The sequence below is a fragment of the Leptodactylus fuscus genome, chromosome 11, assembly GCF_031893055.1.
Source record: "Leptodactylus fuscus isolate aLepFus1 chromosome 11, aLepFus1.hap2, whole genome shotgun sequence".
NCBI classification, from domain to species: Eukaryota; Metazoa; Chordata; class Amphibia; order Anura; family Leptodactylidae; genus Leptodactylus; species Leptodactylus fuscus.
This window is the reverse complement of record NC_134275.1, coordinates 35227278-35248970: the sequence shown is the minus strand read 5'-3', so window position 1 is coordinate 35248970 and position 21693 is coordinate 35227278. Positions and strand designations below refer to the sequence as shown.

The following is a 21693-nucleotide window of genomic DNA, read 5'->3' as shown; positions in this document are numbered from 1 at the left end:
GAATTAAATTTGCCTTCTATCCAACAGTGGTTTCTTCTGCTAGACCTGGGTCGTGTGCTCAAAACCAGCCCCCATGCCCTGGGTCACGCCGTCCCCTGACTCCTCATTGCATTGGTAGTTACCAGACCTGTTACATCAGGAGAGAAGGGGAGGTGCGATCTGGGGTCAGGGGTTGGTTATGATCACATGAACTGAGGTTGTAACTAAGCCCAGAACCCCGGAGTCCAGCATAAAGAAAGTGATGTAGGAAAGAAAGTAAACTTCATTCCCCAACAACCCCTTTAAGGCTACATGCACGGTCACCACGCAGACGGCATCCGCCTGCCACTCATGCTTTCCACAGACCTGTGCATTTCACTGAATGAGCCTGAATCTTAAAACGCATATGGATAGGGCCTGTGGTAAAACATGGCCATGTGTCTGGGGCCATAGAAAACAATGGGTCAGTATTCTAGTTGGTTGTGTTCATGTAGCCTTTTAGAGATCCGTCCTAGAAAAGGGGTGTATGGCTAGGTAAAATCCATATTTTGGGGAAGTGCACTGCCCCTTGGAGATGCTTATGATTAACAGAGGGGTCTTCCCGCCACTCCTCTCCATGAGTTGCAGATCTCTTGCTACTAAGTTGCTCACATCCTCTTATTCACCATTACTTTCCAGTATGCTCACGCACTGGGCAACTTTGTTAAATCGCAGAAGATTCCGGACCTGAAAGTATGGACCAGTCACATGAAGCGCACCATCCAGACGGCAGAGGCGCTGAGTGTCCCCTACGAGCAGTGGAAGGCCTTGAATGAGATTGATGCAGTAAGTGGCCTACAAACCTCATCCCACATAAACCCATATACAGACTCCATATCTGCTGTGTGGTTAGGTACACATAGACAAAATGGGTAAATGCAAAGTATTTCATTTCAGGGCAGCAGTTTGTGCTCCAGAGCTGCTCTTCCAACTGTGACTATAGACAGGACGTTAGAACCATTGTTGGGTATTACAGAAGTAAAGTGGAAAACTGACCTTGGTCCTAGAACCTGTATGTAATGCTTTTGTGTTCCCTCCTTCATGTACATGGGCTTTGGGTGTACAGGTATACACAAAGGCTGGAGCACCCACATCATCCTTGGAGCTAGCCATGATAATACATGCATGGAATAAAAATATACAATGTATTATAATGGTACACAAAACTTTAGAAGTTTTTCCACGTAGCGTTGTTATACACGCCAATACTGAGCCGTTTTCTCCCCAGGGTGTGTGTGAGGAGATGACTTATGAAGAAATACAAGACCATTTTCCTGAAGAATTTGCACTAAGAGACCAGGACAAATATCGCTACAGATACCCCAAGGGAGAGGTGAGTGCACAGTCTTGGGCAAACCTTTAAAGGGGTTGTGCCAAGTTAGGATGTCAATAGGTTAGGGAATAACTTCCTGATTGGTTGGGTCTGACCTCAGATTCTCTCGTCCTGATGGAGTAGTATGACACGCATGCACCCAGTAGCTCCATTATTCTCTCTGGGACGCCATAGATAAGGGTCGGTCTACAGCTCAATCAGAATGAGAATAGCGGAGCTGTGATTTTTTTTCCAGCAGTCGGATCCTCACAGATCACGTTATCCCCTACCCTGTTAAGAGTTGTACCAAGTTACGACATTGTGTCAGCACCGTGTCTTCGACTCCATAATTGTTTTGTCAGTCGCATTGGTCGCTCCTGTTATTTCTGGGCAGGATGGCCATTACCAGAATGATTATTTGCCCAACGTTCTCTGTATGACTATCAGCCAATGTCTTGCCGTAGATGTATTCTACAAGCTGGTTTACTGGCTTTCTAGTCATATGGTTGTAGGCCTTATGGTGCTGTAGGCTGTAACCTTCCCCTGGAGTTCTGTTGTTCCCTCATCTAGATTTGACTGTCTTTGTTATCTAGTCTTATGAGGACCTGGTACAAAGACTGGAGCCAGTTATCATGGAGCTGGAGCGGCAGGAGAACGTATTGGTGATCTGTCACCAGGCCGTCATGCGCTGTTTGCTGGCGTACTTCCTGGACAAAACTGCAGGTAAGTGATCCATGTTGGATGTAAGCTACACAAGGATCTGTCCGCGTTCCTCTCACCTGCACTTCATAAGGCAGATCGGATTTGGAGTTTTCCAAATATTCAGCAATTCCTATTAATATGAAGTGTAGGCTAAAAGTCCTGAACCACACATCAAACAGAACACGTCATCTAATGTAGTTTATAGTACTAGACACTAAGAGGCAGACCTGGGACTCCAGGATACAGTTCTGACTACCTCCCCACCTCACACTGAGATGTGACCATATAATGGATGTATCATTATCCCCTGGGCGCTGACCTGGCGGCTGCCACTTTACCCTCCCTGGGCTCTGACCATCTTTTGTATTCTTATATGTGCCTGTCGGGTCCATGTAGTCCCCCCCCCAGATGAATGGGGTCTCTCCAGAACATGTAAATTCTATATGCTCAGCTTATCTGATATGGGGGGAATGTCTGGCAACTGCTCTTACACCCAGCAGAATTATGAATGCAGCTCTGATGTATAGGAACTGTGGGTGAGTACACATTAAGTAAAATATGCTGAAGTTTACTCCAGAGCTGCACTCAATATTCTACTGACTGAGTCAAAGACAGGATCAGTAAAAGATAAGTAATGTAAATCACATTATAAAGCAACTCAACGTTGCATCAATATGGTGTCCAAACATGAATCCTGTTAGAGAATTTCATTCTAAACACTACGTGAGTATATTCTAGGCTGGGAGTACAGTATGGTCACCACGTAGCATGCTGGGACCTATAGAAAGTACGAGGTACGCCAGCTTTTCTTCTTTTATGGAACAGTAACTTACTTGTCTTTTCAGAACAACTGCCGTACCTGAAATGTCCCCTTCACACGGTGCTGAAACTGACGCCCGTAGCTTATGGTGAGTCCTACCTTGTATGTTAGAGATGAAGGGAAGGTGCAGTTCTGTTACCTATTGACTTTCACTACGGTCAGCCATATTGGTTCTTTATATCAAACCATACCTTAGAATAGACAATCAATATTAGATCTGTGAGGGTCTGACACCTGGGATCCCTGGTAGTGAGGCAGAGCGGGTGTGCCGTGCTGTTCAACACTATAGTTTGTATGGCAAGTGAAGTGTATGGGGCAGCGCTGCACTCCTACATTCTGCTACGGTTTGTGCTATTCTGGTACAGCTGATCTGTGCGGGTCAAAGGATCAGCGTTTTGCAGAACTAATATTGATGGCCTTTGCCATCAAAGCACATGATCATAAAGGGGTTGGTGTAAACTGTCTCCAAGGGCAATGTGCAGAATTTAAGGGAGTCTATCATTAGAAATCGACGTTTTGAGGTAATGCCACGTTGGAATAGCCTTTAAAAAGGCAAATTATGCTCAGAGAGCACAAAGGACGTTCCCCCTGTGCTCTGAGCACACCAGTGTCATCAACTGCTCGCCGCCCCTTAGTGCCTCCCGTTCACTCCCCCCCCCCCCCCCCCCCTTCATCATCTTCAGTCTTTTGTAGACATCTGATGCGGCACTACATACGGTTCAAATCCCGCACATGATCCATTGGCTCTGCCACTTCAAGTTCAGACAGAGCCGACTACACATGCTCCGTCGGCCATTTTGAGGTGGTCTGTTACACAATTTCAACCAGGCAGCATCAGGTGCCTATGCAAAGCTGAAGACATGGAGAAGATGCAGGAAAAAGTGAAGAGGAGGCATGAAGGGGCGACTAATAATTGATGACGCTGGTGTGCTCGGAGCACAGGGGGAACACATCCTGTACATAATTTACATATCAGAAGAAACACTTTTTTTTTTTTTTTTTTACAGAAATGGCAGGGAGCACAAGAGAATGAAGTAGGGGTAGAATAGACTTTTTAAAGGCTATTCCGAGGTGCAATTACTTCAAAATGTCATTTTCTAATGATAATCCCATTAACAGCAGCTCTGTATGTGGTGCATGACAATGGCCAAAATGATTTCCTCCATAGCATCCCAGATAGAAGCCGTCTCATGACTTAGTATGGGAAGTGATCACATGAGTGTGTTCCGTTGGGTCATAATGGCGATAATGGGCAGCATATGTATAATGGAGATGTCACATGGGTAGATTGTGACCAGCAGCAGCCCCGTATTACACACTGGTTAGCAGGGAGCCTGAAAGTAAGGTGGTGCGGTGAGACATGAGGTGCTTTAGGCTCTTTGCTTTACAGACCAGCAACCCCTTTAACAGTGGAATCTTACAATAAAGAACTGCACGTGGTGACACCATCTTGGGAGTTTTTTGTGATAATGTTCGATCTAGAAAAAGCGTATATGACAGTAAAGACTAACGTATCGTCTCTTCCTATAGGATGTAAAGTAGAGTCCATTTACCTGAATGTTGAAGCAGTAAATACCCATAGGGAAAAGCCATCGGTGAGTAGAACAAGCAAAGGCTGGACCTATTAAAGGGGTGGTGCGGAGCCCAAAATCCATTTTCAAATAATACATTAAGGATTTCATGAGGGGCTGTGTCAATTGAGACCTATTAGCAGAGAAGAGATACAAAGAGACACTTGGGTATCTGACCTCTCCATGCACTGCTGGCAGACTGGAGATTTTAGGGAGCACTGTAATACTTCATTTTCCCCAGAGGTGGGGCTGCAAGGAAATGGAGAACTTGCTCCTGTGTGCCCACAGATTACAGCTGACCACTGTGGAGGACATATTTGCTTCTTTTCAGGGCTAAAGTTGGCTGTACATAGGAGAATGATTTGCAGACCCTGCTAAACTTCTGTGAATTTGACTCTTATGGGGTTATGCATGTGACTCATTGGGCTCCTGTCCGGTACTCCCAGCACTGGTGCTGTTCTTCAATGAAGCCAGGGATATACAGCCGATAGGCGAGAATAAAGGTTTATTCTTAATGTAGTCATCATCGATTTCATTATAACAGGGTGACTTGTAGGCCGGCAGCAGTCCCATATACTCTTCTCTGCCAGACCTGACTATCCTCCTCCGCTCTTACTAATGGCTGTCACTTTCTCTTTCTTGCAGAATGTAGCAGTGTCTCGTGATCCCGAGGAAGCGCTGGACACCGTCCCAGAACACTTTTAATCTGCAATAATGAAGCAGGCGGAAGTTTTATTTTTTAATGTGTATTTTTTAATTTGTCAAATAGGAAGCTGAAAACTTAGGGAAGTCAGCTACAAAGCTCGAAGACTTATTTTAGGATATTTGTTGTGGTGTAACCCTTATTATGTTGTCACATTGCAGCGGTCACTAATGACCGACTGTATGAGGATACAAGCCATCTCAGTTTAGGGCAGACCAAGGTCGGTTTGTATAGAAACACAGGCCAGTTTCACATAGCGGAGTTTGGCCTAAGGCCCTATTCCTACATCCAAGAAGTGTCACTGACAGTATGCGCAGGCTTTTACTTTAATGGGTGTATGCAGACATCTGTTCACTATTCATAGAGCAACAGTCTGTAGAAAAACCTGAACAAATTAACTACAAACATGTCCCAAAAATAAACAGGGTCATGTGCAGATGTGTGAATAAGGCCCAAGTCTACTTTCATGTGACAATTCTGGTTGAGTGCGGTCTAGATTTCCCAAACTGTGTGAATTGAACGTCATGTACCCATCTTATAGCTTCAGCAGTTTGCTACACCAGCCTAAGGTTGCATTCACACGATTGAGTTTCAGCTGTGAAACTGTGTGTGACTGGATTCACCAACCTGATCTTCATGCCTGGAGATGGACTCCTCGCATTATAGTTATCTACGATTCCTTGCCTCCCAGCAATGTACTATAACCTCTATGGCACAGTAAGGCAGTAAATTGCTGGGATGCAGAGACACGGGTAAATATGGCACATATGGGCATAGTGTCACAGGTGTGTGAATGCGAGGTAATCCTTTATGTACCAGGCACACTGCGTCTAATGACTGGAACGGAGGGCATCATAGAAGTGTATGCCAACTGAGATCATTAGACAGCAGTCAGACCGGCACTGGCAGCCACAATACAGGAATCAGTAAGGACTAGTATGTGGTGAACATGCCAAGCCAAAACCATTCACGCCAAGAATGTAACGTGCCTCGCTGTGATCTTTTTTATACTCCTTAGTTTTTATGTGGCTTCCTCTCTGATCCTTAATTTTTATTGACTTTTACTTTAACCTCTGGTATCTGGAGTACAAGCACTGATGTTAGTGTCCTTGTGACACATCTAGTCACCTCCTTTTGTAGAGGCTATCGCACAAAGCAGCCATACTTACCAGCCAGAAACATGGGGTGTGATATACAGAGACCATTAGGACAAAGGTATATAAAGTGATTTAGAACAAAGTTTTATTATATAACATCTTAAAACAGATTTAACATTATAAAAGATACATCTGACAGATGTGAATGCGCTGTCTATGGAATGAAGCGCCCTCTGCTGGCAAAGAGACAACTGCAACTTTGTTTTAATAAACGCCCCATAAACTAAGCTGTGTGTCATTTATTTTGTGGGGGCAGGGATGCTCTGTGTCTTGTGGACTGTGAGGCCGCGGGCACTTGTGACCTGGGGAGATCTTGTGCATCTTTGAACTGTGTTATCCAAGACTTTGGTTCCTTTTGCTGGATCTACAAAAAAAAGTGAGGAAACCACAAATTAAGAGGTTTGGGTGTTGTAGAAAGTCCCCAAGACACTGCCACTCTGGTCCATGGGTTATTTCTGGTATTGCAGTTGAACCTAAAGCAGTCAAATCTATGCTCAGGCCATAGACAGGGTAAAACTAGACTTGTCACAGGACAATCTGTCCTCTCAAGATGGTGGCATCTTTATAGTAGGCATTGTGCAGTCACATGTCATTTGTGTAGACGTTATATCTGAGGACTATGACTGCTGAAGCAGCAAGTACAAGGAACATACAGAAAGCAAGATGCTACTGCCTGCAGGGTCAACACTTAATATCTAGAGAGAAAGACCTTGTATTGTTGGGGATGGTTCTAGTATGCAAACTATGGAGATTTGCCTGAAGTCTCATATATACTTTTATTTCCATATCCTCATGGTTTTCACGGTGAAGCAGGGACCATGAAAATAATGAGGATAAAAAGTAACATTGCAGAACTCCTCTTGGTGATCCCTCATTGTTGGGGGAGGGTTATTACAACCATCAGTAGAAGATGTGGTCCATCATATAGCAGGACCCCTTACCTTTGAAACAAACTCCAGGATTTTCATTTTGGATGTCTCTTTAAAAGCTCTCGGCCCCCAGCGGAATTCATACTCTAGAGGATCAGTATGGGGGATCTTAGTATATTCTAGGTATCTGCAAAGACAGACATTTCTTCCATTAACTCCTCTTGTACACGATGCAGGACACCCATGTCACAGCCAGATCCTGCAGTAACCGAGACCGCCATACACCTTGGCTTCACTGTGCAAGTACCACAAGTTTTTGGGTATTTCCCATACATTTCTAGTAGAAACATTACTCCAGACTTTTTATTAGTCTGAAAATACATTGGATTTATTACTGTGGCTGACCTGTAGCCTGTGTAGTCTACATTTATACCACCTAGAAGTTGGCAGTTAAGCCACACCCCTTTTCTGGAAATCCACACCCATCTAGCAATACATTTTAGCCCAAACTAGATGTGCCATGTTTTTGCCTGTGTCTAATGGAAACCACAATAGTAATTCTGGACTACAGTGCTGCTCCAGAATGGTTAGGAAAAAAAAAAACAAAAACGACATTTAATGAAGTGTTCTGCCTCCTCTAGACAGTCAATGAGAATACACAGTAGTTTCGACTGAGTCTCAAAGAGCAAACTAGAGTGTGTGTGTGTATATATCCTTAGTAGAGATGAGCGAGTACTGTTCGGATCAGCCGATCCGAACAGCACGCTCCATAGAAATGAATGGATGCACCTGGTACTTCCGCTTTGACGGTGGCCAGCCGCTTAACCCCCTGCGTACCGGCTACATCCATTCATTTCTATGCGAGCGTGCTGTTCGGATCGGCTGATCCGAACAGTACTCGCTCATCTCTAATCCTTAGTATACGTTATCACCAGTTGACAATGTCTGCAGTTATTCTTCACCATTTACCAGAGAGCTGATAAACATGGAGATACTGCACTTGCTCTGTGGTGTGGTGTAAACAGCGAGGAGCTCTGCACAGGCTGCTCTGAACACACCACGACACAGTATTACGGTTCAGCCTCGCACTTACTTTTGCTTTACAAATTCATCCGTAACAAGTTTCTTCACATCTCCAAAGTCTTCATGTCGTTCCCTAAAGAAAATTTTAAGTGAGTTGAGGAGTAAAGTTAACCAGAGTCATTATCAATTGTCACCCTCCATACTACATCCCTGAACATACCCGGGATCAATGCGCAGACGTCGCAGGGTCTCCCAGATGACCGCTGTAAAGAACCAGATATACATCAGCTCAAGTCTCTGTTCACATTACTTGGTTAGAGTCAATCTGAGCTGGACAAAAGTTGTAGCTAAAAGTAAAAGACCAACCGCTTGAGTACATTATCAGGACGTGTGTGTGTAATATACAGGGTGGGGCAAAAGGTATAAACCAGTTTTAAAGGGATATAAAACAACTCAACTTACAGAAATTATGTTTATATTGCTTAATTCAGTTCAGAATCTAGTTTTTTTACATTAAGTTTTAAAGATGATATCAGGAAGATGGCGGCCGTTAGCAGGGATACACTCTTGAAGGCGAATTCTGAAGTTTTCAACAGCTCTTCTGCACATTTGGATGGGTATTGCCGTAACTTCCTCCCTGATTCTGTCCTTATGTTCTTCCAGGGTATGTGGACGATTTTTAATAACCTTTTCCTTTAGGTACCCCCCCCCCCCCAAGGAAAAAGTCACAAATGCTCAAATCTGGTGAGCGCGTAGGCCACTCCACATCACCCCTCACAGAGACGAGGCGCTGGGGGAACATTTGCCTCAATCTCGCCATTGAAATCCTAGCAGTGTGGGATGTAGCCCCGTCCTGTTGGGAGACACTTCAATAGCATTTCTTCCCAGGATGACATTTTGAGGTGTTCTTACTGTTCTGGGTCTTCCAATTGCCGAAGGAGTTGCTGTTAAACCAGTTTTTTTTCCAATGTCCTAGCACATCTAGAATTTCAATGGCGCGATTGAGGCAAATGTTCCCCCAGCGCCTCATCTCTGTGAGGGGTGATGTGGAGTGGCCTGCGCGCTCACCAGATTTGAGCATTTGTGACTTTTTCCTTTGGGGGTACCTAAAGGAAAAGGTTATTAATCGTCCACATACCCTGGAAGAACTTAAGGACAGAATCAGGAAGGAAGTTACAGAAATACCCATCCAAATGTGCAGAAGAGCTGTTGAAAACTTCAGAATTCGCCTTCAAGAGTGTATTGCTGCTGACGGCCGCCATCTTCCTGATATCATCTTTAAAATAATGTAAAAAAACTAGATTCTGAACTGAATTAAGCAATATAAACATAATTTCTGTAAGTTGTTTTATATCCCTTTCAAACCGGTTCAAACCTTTTGCCCCACCGTGTGTGTGTGTATTATATATATATATATATATATATATATATATATATATAGTCCAGTCCAAAGTCTGCACCAACTGGTGTGGATCATAAATGTTTGTTTTTTTTTTTTTTTGCAGATGTTAACCCCTTCAAGACCAAGCCTAAAAGTATGTAGATTACCAGGCCTCATTTTTCAAATCTGAGGTATCACTTTAGGTGGCAATAACTTTGAGATGCATTAACTTATCATGGTGATTCTGAGTATTTTTTGTGACACATTGTACTTCGTGTCAGTGGTACATTTTGGTCAATACTTTTTGGAAATTTGGTGAAAATTTTGAAAGAAATGCAATTTTCAAACTATGAATCTGCATGCCTTTCATGTAGAATGTCATACTACCCAAATTACTTCATACATTTAAAGGGGTATTCCCACCTAACATACTCATCAGTCTTTACTGCTGTAAAATCTTCTTTCTTCCTGGTTTCTTGCATCATTTGGTGGGCGGGGTTTCACATGCAACCTGCCGTTTAGCTCCACCCCCAAATTCACATGTAGCTCCGCCCACCCATACTGGACTATGAAGTACAGGCAGCAGCAACTCCATTCTGTGTTACATACAGAGACTGCCTTTCTCTGCCATCATGAACACAAATGAGTTAGCTAGCCTGATAACTGGGAGAACAGAAGAAATGAAAGCAGCTCCTCTCCTCTATCTGAGAGCAGGACCTAGGTCACATGGTGTAGACACAGGATTAGCTAGATACACAGGCTCACTCCCTGCACTTAGCCCCTCCTCCCTCCCCCCTGAGAGCAGCAGATACATCATTTGACTCAGGAGCAGCTAGGTCAGGGCTGTGGCCACAATGAATTGAATAAAGTAAGATAGTGGACAAACAAAGCAGCTTTGCTGAAGCAATGTATTTAGGAAAAGTCTTACATCCACATTAACCAGCAGTATAGATAGGATCCTTGTGATGGGACAACCCCTTTAATTTACCATATCTCTGCTTTATATTGGCATCAAACTTTAATTGCCCTTTCATTTTTTCAGATGTTATAAGGCTTACAAGTCAAGCAGTAATTTTCCAAATTTTTAAGAATATTTCCAACACACATCTTGAAAGGCCTCTCTAATAGAAACCCCCAGAAATCACCCCATTCTAAAAACTTCACTCCTGGAAGAATTCATAACTGCATTTAGGAAGTTTCTTAACGCTTTCAGCAGTTCACAGCAATTAAAACAAAATAGAGGTCAAATTTACAATTTCAATTTTTTTTCACTAATTTATTCATTTAGCCCTAGAACTTACACATTCACAACGGGTTAAAGGAGAAAACGCATTCTAAATTCTATCAAGCAATTTCCCCCAAACATGAAACTGTCCCATGTGAGAATATTAAATGATGTATGGGCACACTGTAGGGTCCAGAAAAGAAGGAGCACTTCTTGGGATTTTGGAGGGCAGATGTTGCTGGAATAGTTTTCAGGTGCCATGTCTCATTTGCTGTGCCCCTAAAGTATCAATACAATGGAAACCCCTCAAAAGTGACCCCATTTTAAAAACTACACCCATCAAGGAATGTATCAAGGGGTATTATCATTCCGAGCCTAAAAATGCTTCCAAAAAATTAACGTACAAAATGAAAATTGAAATTTTTAAAGAAATCTGCCATATTGGTGCCCAGTACGTTGCACCCACTTTGTGTTGTCAGAGACCTGCACTCCTAAAGCTATTAAGGGGCCATCCTGAGGGGCAAAAAAATTATATATGTGGGTGTAAACTGCTGCTTGGGCACACAGCAGGGCTCAGAAGGGAAGGAGCACTGCGTTTTTTAGCTTTTGGGGGTACAGATTTAGAGGGACTTTCTGGGCACCATGTTGTTTTTGTAGAGCCCTGGAGGTGACAGTAAACTGGAATTCCCCAAGAAGTGACCCCATTTTGTAGGGGCACTCCAAAAGCACATATTGCTCTTTCACATCTGCGCCCTGCTGTGTACCCAAATGGCACTGTATGCCCACATGTATGACACTAGTGTACCCCAGATAATGTACGTAATGCCACATGTGGGTAGACATAGCTGTTTGGGCACAGAAGGGAAGGAGCGCTATTTTGTTTTTTGGAGCACAGTTTGGTTTTAGGACACAAGGCCACTTTTGCAAAGCTCACGAATTGCCAATAAATTGGAATCCGCAGACATGTCACCCCATTTTGAACACTAGCCCACTGATGGGTTTTATCTAGTGGCGTAGCGAGCGTTCTTAACCCTTGAATGTTGCATTTATTTAGTTTCCAGAAATGAAATCGCAGCTGATAATGAAGTTTTAAGTGAGATTTTTCCAGAGATTCGCCATTTCAGTGTTCCATATGTTGTGCCCAACTTATGTCAGCAGAGATACACACTCCAAAAACTGGTAAGCGGGTATCCCGGGCACAACAGCTTTTAGAGCGTTCATCTCTGATACAAGGCGGGCACAAAATATTAGGCACTGAAATGACGGGTTCCTGGAAAAATTGTCATTCACCTCTCACAATCAGCTTCGTATTCATTTATGGATAAGTTATAGCAACACTTGGGGGTTAAAAATGTTCTCTGTACCCCTGGATAAATCCTTCAGGGGTGTAGTTTCCAAAATAAGGTCTCATATCAGGGAATTCCACTTTACTGGCGTTTCAGCTCTGCAAAAGTGTCACGGCGTCCAAAAAGCCAAATAACCCTTCTTCCCTTCTGTGTCCGGCTGTGCCCTAATATCAGTTTATACCCACATATGACATTACGTATATTATCCCGGGTACACCAGTGTCATACATGTGGCAGTTTGGGCGCACAGCAGGGCGCAGAAGGGAAGGAGCGCAATGCAGCTTTTGGAGTACAGATTCAGATGTTTGGTATCTGGACGCCATGTCATGTTTGTAGAGCCTGTAAGGTACCAGAAAAGTAGATTCCCCAAAGTAGTGACCCCATTTTGAAAACTGCACCCCTCAAAGAATTTATCAGGGGGTGTAGTGAGTATTAGTATCCCGGACGTGACTGCACAGCAGATGGCGAAGAGTGAATATATAAGCTGTGTGGAGAACATTGGGGACACCAAATTCCTTACTATGTCCCAGTAGCTCCTATGATTGGGGGAGTCACTCTGGGGGTCACTTCTGGTATCTTTTCCCTCATAAGCTGTAAATCTGGGGTGTCCCCTGATATCCGCTCACACAGCTTATATATTCCCCTCCTGACGCAGCCAGTTGTGTTCTAATAATTTGACAATTTTGGGGGGTTTTTTGTCTTCACATTGCTAAATGCTAGATTTTCTTTATTATTCTGGTGACATGGCCATATAAGGGCTTATTGTTTGTGGGATGAGATGCGTTTTGTAATGACACCATTTTTGGGTGCCTACAACTTATTGAATACATTTTATTAACTGTTGTTTTTTTTGCTGGATTTTAAAAAAATAAAATGAATCACAATTGATCACTTGTTATAGCATATATTCTTAGGCGAGATGGCGAAAAAACAAAACAAAAAAAAAAAACAAAACAACAACTCACTACTTCCAGTGGGTTTTTTCCTCTACCTACCCCCCTTCCCCCCACGTTCACCGTGTACATTAAATATTGTTTCTGTTCTATTGTACAGATTGTTACGGACGCAATGATACCAAATATGCATTGTTTTTATTATTTTTTTTATGTTTTTTTTTTTTTATGTAATTCATTTTCTATAGAAAAAAGGGAATTTTGGGGGCTTTATAACTTTAATCATTTTTTTTTCAAACACTATTTTTCACTTTTTTTTTTTATTTAATGTATTTTTATGTGTCCCTTTTAGGACACTTGATTCAGCAATGATTTCACTGCTGAATCAATGTTACAGGCTGGAGACACAGGTTGCACGTATCTCCAGTCTGTAACAGGAAGTCAAGCGATGCAGAAGCATCGCTTAACTTCCTCAGTACCCGGCAGGATCAACTAGGTAACGGGGGGCTCAGGCAGCCTGGGGTCACTGGCCAGACCCAAGACTGCATGTATTACATATCGGCACCCCCCGATCTCGCCGCGGGTGCTGATAATGCCGCGGAACCACTTCAGTTTCATGATCATGTTTGATCATGGAACTGAAGGGGTTAAACTCCCAATCAGCGCGCCGCTCCGAGCGGAGAATATAGAGCAGGGTGTTAGCTATAACATATAGCTAACACCTGCTCCTGATGCCGCCCACAGGATCATCTTCCTGCGGGCGACATCTCATGTCAGGGAAAGTTTGTTACTGCAACAAACTTTCCCTGACTTGGTCGCTACATGATCGGGACCTGAATCTATCAGGTCCTGATCAGGTCTCCGTGGACCCCAACAGCTATTAGAGCTGGGTCCACGGAGCTCCGGACTCTTGGGGAGACCCAATCCCCATCTTAAGAGGCTCAGTTTATAAACATCCCCATGGCACAGAGCCCATGCCATGAGGACATTTATTCACAGTCAGCCATCACAAAGCGGTTAAAGAAAATCCCCCCAATCCAGATTTTAAACAAAAAAAAAAAAAAAAAAAAGTCACCTGCATCAGGCTAGTGAGAAATAGAATTTCTCATTGACTTTAATGCTAATGGATTACAGTGTAGACTTTCCACATTACAATCTTCACATAGATTGTGTGTATGTAGACTAAATAAGGGATCATGCACATGATCAGGATTACATGCAGATTTTTCATGTAAATGTTAATACAGAAAATCCACACTATCATCCATTTAGCATTAAAGTCAGTTCCCATATGAATATTATAGATTTTTATCTTTCAGTTTTAAAATTTGAAGCAAGTCCGTTTATTTCAGTTGCATACACAAGCACCCACTGCTGTATTACAGCATTTCTGAATGTAAACCCTCATCAGGTACATGTAAGCTATAAGGAGCTGTTTAACCCTATTAATACTGAAAACTAGAGTGGTGTGGTCAGGTGAAAGACACTTACCCTCTTTGGCCGTGTTCCCTTTCATGAAAATAAGGCTCAGGATTACTGTAAGCAAACCCAGTTTTGCTGTGTTGTCGTCCCTGAAAATTAGAAGGCAATTGTTGTGTCAAGTCACTTGCTTTCCCCCCTAATCGTTCCAGCCTATCAATCAGCGTAGCTTTTTCCACTCTCCCCACAATGTGTTTCCACTACATTTATGCAATGTGAACTCAGCCTAAGGGTCATTGCACACTGAGTATTTGGGCGCAGATTCTGACACGGAATCCACGTCAGAATCAGAGCGGAAAAAAAAAAAAACTCCCATTGAAGTCGATGGGAGGCTTTTTTCCGTGTGGATTCTGATGCGGATTCCGTGTCAGAATCCACGCCCAAATACTCAGTGTGCATTGACCCTAAAGGAACTAGCCCTTTAAGAAAATCCAGCCCACTTCACAGCTTTCTACTTGTGCAATGAAAAGCCCTTACGCTTTTATCCCATCTCCGTCCACGCGGTCCAGTTTATTTATCAGAATATAAATGTGGTTCTTTGTGTCAATTTCCTCCAGCTGAAAACCAAAAACCTGCAAGAAAAAAAAAAAAAAAAAATTTATACATAAAAGCTCTGATCAATATTGATACCAAATTTATAGGAGAATCGCTTACATCTAGCAACGCCTTCTTGGCACGGTGAAGAATTTCAAGGTAAACGTCTTTGTATTCTTTTACCACATTTTTTACAATATCTGTATAATAAAGTAGATAATATAGAAATAGAAGATTAAAAATATGTATTTGAAGTTTTCCCTTAGGAACCAGAACATGCAATTGATCAATTACTTAAGATAAGATAAGATAAGATAATCCTTTAATAGTCCCACCTTGGGGAAATTTCAGCGTGTTACAGCAGCATAGTAATACAGATACAGGATAATACAGAGTAATATGTTACAGACGTAGACACAGATAAGCTGAGAAGAGAAGATATACTAGGAGTCCATGGCAGCTAAGGAAAACAGAAGAGAAAGAGGAAGACCTCATGGTCATCCTCATAATCATTAGTTCTCTGTGCGGAGAGCTCTTCGTTTGGTCTGATGTAGATTATACAGCCTGGTCGCGGTTGGAAGGAAGGACCTGCGATAGCGCTCCTTCTCACACTTGGGGTGAAGCAGACGGTCGCTTACAGTGCTGCCAAGTCCCATCAGGGTCCCATACATGGGGTGGAATTTGTTCTCCCGCATGGAGGTCACCACAGACAGTATCCTTCTGTCACCCACCACCTGTACTGGGTCCAAGGGGCTCCCCAGGACAGAGCTGGCCCTCCTGATCAGCCTGTCAAGTCTATTTCTGTCCCTGGTTGATATACTGCTTCCCCAGCAGGCCACACCGAAAAAGATGGCTGAGGCAACCACAGAGTTGAAGAAGGCCCTAAGAAGTGTCCCCCGGACTCCGAAGGCCCTCAGCCTCCTGAGCAGGTAGAGTCTGCTGTGGCCCTTTCTGTGCAGCGCCTCCAGGTGATCAGCCCAGTCTAGTTTATTATTGAGGAGCACGCCCAGGTACTTATAGGTCCTGACTATCTCAATACACTGCAATACCTAGTCCATGACCATGCCCTTATGCTACAGATGGCTGCACTGGATAACTTGACTAAGAAAGTTAATCCGAAAAATTAGCAGATTTTCTGTGCTGTCCATGTGATTAAATAGAGATTAGCGAGTACTGTTCGGATCAGCCGATCCGAATAGCACGCTCCATAGAAATGAATGGATGCACCTGGTACTTCCGCTTTGACGGTGGCCAGCCGCTTAACCCCCGCGTGCCGGCTACGTCCATTCATTTCTATGCAAGCGTGCTGTTCGGATCGGCTGATCCGAACAGTACTCGCTCATCTCTAATAGAGATCCCATGTCCACTAAAAGTAATTGTTTAAAGAGGACCTTTCACCTTCTGGGAAACATGTGGTTTATGTACCGCTAGAAAGCAGACAGTGCGCTGAATTCAGCCCATAGCGCTGTACTGTGAGAGGAACGCCCCCTTCTTCTCGTCACAGTACTCGTCCATAGACAAGTACTGGAGGTGTGTTCCTCACCGCTCTCACAGTATAGTGCTACGGGCGCTGCTGTGAGGAAGGGCGTTCCTGACTGGCTGTAAGAAACACCCTTCTGACAGTGAAGAGCTACGGTACAGGCACCGATAGCTCTTCACCGGGGGCACAGAACGTGAAAGCCAAAAGTGTGTTGAATTCAGCGCACTGTCTGCTTTTTAGCGGTATATAAAACCACATGTGCCCAGGAGGTGAAAGGTCCTCTTTAAATATGGCCACAAAAGGAGAAACTAAAACTGTCAGAGGTGGGGAGAAAATATAAAAATAAGAATTTACCAATATTGGAAGAACAATACAAACTCTCTAGGGGTCAATTCACACTTAAGCTAGGGCCACACCTGCATTTGCTCAGGGACGTGAAGACCAGAAACCCACTCTGCTTAGAAAGCCGGTCTGGGTAGACTATAATGGGTTGTCGTACTTGCAGGACTTCTCTGCCTTTTTTAAGCAGATTCTGGGCTGGAAACCACTAACAGAGTAGGTGTGAACCTAGCCCTATAAATTGCTGTGTGTACACAGCTACAAGAAATGTATGAATGACATATTTTATGTTCATTTTCCCTACAATCTAAGTGAAATAGGCCATTACGCTCACAGAGCATTGCCTAGACACCACTGTATTCACCTTGTAGCTTACAGCAGTGTCTTCATTTACTGAATGAAACCAAATGTCTTGCAAATGACCAATATACTAGAAAACTGAATGACTTTCTACAAGAGCCTGCAACTCCTTTGATAAATTGGAATCTTTCTCAAGCTCATCTTCGGATACTTGACATAGACCTACCTGCTCGCTTAATAGGCAGTTTCTTCCGGTCCCTGATCAGCAGGTACTGAACCAGCTCCCCAACCTGCAAGGACACAATGTATACTTACTGTACAGAGTGTTAAAGGGGTTGAACCAAGATTAAAACTTAAAGGGAACCTGTTAAGGTGATTTGGGACACCAGGGGACATGGGATACTGCTCTTGTGACTTGTGGGGGATCCTCAAAGTCAGGCACTTGTCTACTATCTTATCTTATGGAAACATGAGATATATTCTTGAGACAACCCCGTTAAAGAATAGGCAATATCTACACCTAATATAGTACAGCTTTAGCTGATGGACACACTACACCTAATATAGTATAGCGTTAGCTGATGGACACACGTACCTTCAGGTTCACTTGCTCAGGAGAGTGCTTCTCTAAATTCCTCTGTGCCTGTGTCAGCGTCTGTGTCTGAGTGAATGTAACATCATCCTCCATATCCACATCTCCACCCTACATAAAACAAGCGGAGCTTAATAAGAGACAGAACACTTCCATAACACCCCGCATAGTACTCATACACCAGTCCTAATAGCAGACGTGCTCATCCATTATGGGATCAATCCCTGTGATAAACCCGCACAGAGCCAACACTTAGCAGATCTATCATTACTAGAGTTATTCCAAAGGGATTGTGATAAACCTCCGTGTTATGTAAGAATAATGGGGTCACTGGGCAATGCAGAAGAGCAAGCTTGAATAGAGAAAGACAGGTCACATGGAGACAAAACGGAACAGAACATGTACTGCAACCTATACCAAGGAGGACACAGAGCTCATGTCTCTTTATGGTAGATGCAGTGGATTGCTCTATGGTGCGGTATAAACAGCCAAGGAAGGGTCTCACCAAAGGCTGCTCTGAGCACACCAGACAGGGGGGGGGGGGGTGTTATATAGTAAATGGGGGCTATATCTACACATCAGAAAGAGAATGACACTTCTGATGCCGCTTATCTGACAGGGGGACAGAGAAGATGGACGCATGACAATTCCATAATCATACCTGAAGGCGAGATGTGTTCTGAGAAAGACAAGGCCGCCCTCTCCTCCTCTGTGCCATGGCTGCCGGACCTGTAACGCGGACATTCACTTAAAACAGATTATTAACAATTTATTTGCACTTATCGGTCCATCTTTCCATTTTCCAGGTCCCTCAATGAACCCAAACAATGAAAAAGCGATGCTCATGTGAACCTAGCACAAGTATAAAAGCAATTCCATGGTCTAGTTCTCCCTGATGGTAGATGCCAGAACAGATTGGGTAGGATCAGGTGTTTGCTGGTAGGCTGCGGATCCAGTGGGTGGCGCTGTTAGTATGAGGCATCACCTGCTGTGTCCACATGACACCATGCAGGTTAGGGTATAGTTATACAATAGGGTATATGTATGGAATAGTTAGGGTATACGTATAGTCAGCCTCTATTTCACCAGTACAACACCTGAAAGTGCCGAGGCTCGGGTGTGTTACCTGTGATGGACAGGCGGAGGAGCCCACCAGACCGCACAGCTAACACTCCTGAAGTCAGGGCAGCGCCATCTGCTGGATCCACCGCACACCTGATTTACACAACTCCATTCCAGAACCCTGATACCTGCCATACATCATTCATACAGACCACCCCTTTAAATCTTGTTTATAGTACAATCCCTTTAACACTGGTGCAGCATAATAGTGATGTGGCGGCCATATCAACCAACTTGTAGCCCTCCTTTATGATATTCACAGTGATCTGATTAGTTGCCATTGTGACACGCTGCACTTTACCCTCACCGATCCCCCCTCTAGATCAGGGCGGCGCCATCTTCCCCAAGTCCACCACTAACACCTATTAGGAGATAAGCGGCTGCTACACACCCACCCACCATTAACAACCAATCACAGCAGTTTACCCCAACAACACAACAGTTGCTAGGAACAACTACTCCAGTTTCCCTTTGAGCTACAGCATCTCCAGGAGCCTGGCTAGTCTGAAAGGTGCAGAGAACTACAAGTCCCATCATGCCCTGCCAGCCTGCAGCACTATGAGCCTGCTGGGACCTGTAGTGCCACATTAGGCCGACCATACGGTCCAAGCATACATTGTTATCTGCCCACCCCACAGCACCGTTACCTGCTCCTGCCGGACTCACACACACGGACTACAGCCCCGGCACCATAACAGTCAGGCCCCGCCCCTTCCTCATGACGTCACGTGACGATCCAACCGGGCGGGAAGAGGGAAGCAGCTGATTGGCTGGTTATGTACCTCAGTGGTGGATGCCTGCCCTGGCAGCTTGTAGTGGTGCGGGGGATCCTGGGAGTTGTAGTTCCACTATAGCAATACAGCCAAATGGGAATGTAATATCCAGAATGTGCATTGTCTGCTGTTATAGCTGTGCTCACTGGAAGGCCACAGCACATGTCACATGAGCACAGCAGGGACAGCGAATGAGGTTACAAGGTCGCAGGGTGGACATGTCACATTCTCCAGCAATCCGGCCCTGATGGATGTTCTGTGTCCGCCATGTCGCAGTTTCCCAAGCAGTATGCTGTAATGTGACCGTATTCACTTTTATTACATGAGAGGAAGGCAGCGCCATATGGAAATCCTTCTCTGTGTGACGTGTCGTGGCCAAAATCGCCATAGCGTAATAATCCTAAGGGCGCGTTCACACAGTGCAGTAGGCAAGGAATGGAAAGGCAGCGTGCACAGATGAGATGATAGCGATTTCCAGTCCTAAGACCATGGGTCAGTCCAGTATTTCCCAGATAGCACACTGACCTATTCATTTCTATTGGCCCATGCACATGACTGTGTATAAGGGTGCATTCACACTACGGATACGGTGACTGATTCTAAACGTTAAAACACGTTCAGAATCAGCGCGTATAAAGCAGATCCCATTCATTTCAATGGGAGTCGGCATATGAGCGCTCTCCATTGAAATGAATGGGCTGCTTTTTTTCTCTATGAGCGCTCCCATTGAAGTGAATGGGAAGCGCTCACGTGTACGGCTCGCCGTGTGAAGGGGCCCGGCCCTCGGCTCAGTCTGAGCCGTACACGCGAGCGCTTCCCATTCACTTCAATGGGAGTGCTCGTAGAGTAAAAAACAGCCCATTAATTTCAATGGGAAGCGCTCGTATGCCGGCTCCCATTGAAATGAATGGGATCTGCTTTATATGCGCTGATTCTGAACGTGTTTTAACGTTCAGAATCAGTCACCATATCGGTAGTGTGAATGCACCCTTACACAGATGAGAGTGTGCGCTGATAGTCTGAGCTGCAAAACTCAGGACAGGTCCGACTTCTGTCTGGGTTTGCATCTATACTTCTGCAGCTCCTATTCATTGAATGAATGGGGCGGTGGAAAAACGGACAACCCACATCCGTCTGCGGGGGCCTAAGACTTGGTCAAAATTGTAAACATTCCTGAAATCCACATTAGACTAAAGCCTTGTTCACACAAGTGATGTTAACAGCCGTCACATGGTTGCATTAAATTCAAAATGTGACTGGGGCTATTCACAACATAATTTTTTTGGCAATTTATTTCAAAGTGGACCTTTCAACACCTGGGGCACATGCAGTGTAATACACCGCTAGAAAGCAGACAGAGCGCTTATTGGCTTTCACGTTCTGTGAAGAGCTATCGGTGCTGGTACCGTAAAAGGGTGTTTATGACAGTCAGTCAGAAACGCCCCTCCTCACAGTAGCGCCTATTGCGCTGTACTATGAGAGCACTGAGGAACGCCTCCCTCCCCTCCTGATCGTACTCATTCATAGACGAGTACTGTGGGGGGGCGGGTGTTCCTCATCGCTCAGCGTCATCACTGGGAGGTACGGAACACTCCCCCTCTCACAGTACAGTGCTATAGACACTGCCGTGAGGAAGGGCGTTCCTGGCTGTCAGAAACGCCCTCCTGACTCTTTACCGGAGGCACAGAACGGGAAAGACGATAGTGCGTGGAATTCAGCACACTGTCGGCTTTCTAGCGGTATATAAAACCGCATGTGCTCCAGGAGGTGAAAGGTCCTCTAAGGGACCATCAAAAAAAAAAAAAAAGTCATGTCCTATTTCTGGCCATTTTCAGACTGATGGCCTTAGTGGGGTTGTGTTGTTGTTGACACTTATCCCATATGCATGGGACAGAAGATAAGTGTCCGATTGCTGGGGGCTCGACTGCCAGGTTCCCCAGTGATAAGGGGACTGAAAAACCAACTAAGGCCCCACGGTTGCATTGCGGTTCTTTCCGCAGCGCTTTTAAGAGAAAGTAGTTTTCCTCTGCAGACTTTCTCTTAACATTATATCT

At 44.4% G+C, this 21693-nt stretch overlaps 2 protein-coding genes and 1 non-coding gene across 5 annotated transcripts in view; 1 reads left to right on the top strand and 2 right to left on the bottom strand.

The window, feature by feature from the left end:
* Nucleotides 1-6510, top strand: part of PFKFB1 (6-phosphofructo-2-kinase/fructose-2,6-biphosphatase 1) — a 36367-nt gene extending 29857 nt beyond the window's left edge. For both annotated transcript variants that reach the window (XM_075260048.1, XM_075260047.1), the window contains exons 9-14: nt 658-804; nt 1247-1351; nt 1924-2053; nt 2878-2940; nt 4383-4447; nt 5069-6510. In XM_075260048.1, coding sequence (XP_075116149.1) covers nt 658-804; nt 1247-1351; nt 1924-2053; nt 2878-2940; nt 4383-4447; nt 5069-5128 — 570 coding nt within the window. In that variant the 3' untranslated portion in view covers nt 5129-6510. The remainder of the gene's footprint in view (nt 1-657; nt 805-1246; nt 1352-1923; nt 2054-2877; nt 2941-4382; nt 4448-5068) is intronic.
* MAGEA1 (MAGE family member A1) lies at nt 6499-19567 on the bottom strand. Of its 2 annotated transcripts, XM_075260052.1 has the most exons (11): nt 19514-19567; nt 18406-18473; nt 17748-17855; nt 17379-17442; nt 15154-15233; nt 14977-15071; nt 14512-14591; nt 8396-8438; nt 8246-8308; nt 7225-7339; nt 6499-6647 (listed from the first exon to the last, which is right to left on the bottom strand). In XM_075260052.1, exons 2-11 carry the CDS (start codon nt 18460-18462, stop codon nt 6519-6521), a joined length of 834 nt encoding a protein of 277 aa, XP_075116153.1. In that variant the 5' UTR covers nt 18463-18473; nt 19514-19567; the 3' UTR covers nt 6499-6518. The 2 variants fall into 2 exon arrangements, with proteins under 2 accessions (XP_075116153.1, XP_075116152.1); XM_075260051.1 differs by lacking the exon at nt 19514-19567 and having other exon boundaries at nt 18406-18480.
* Nucleotides 18142-18273, bottom strand: LOC142185801 (small nucleolar RNA SNORA11). Its single transcript, XR_012711973.1, has one exon. It is a non-coding gene; the product is annotated as a small nucleolar RNA SNORA11 (small nucleolar RNA).
* Nucleotides 19568-21693: the final 2126 nt, after the last annotated feature.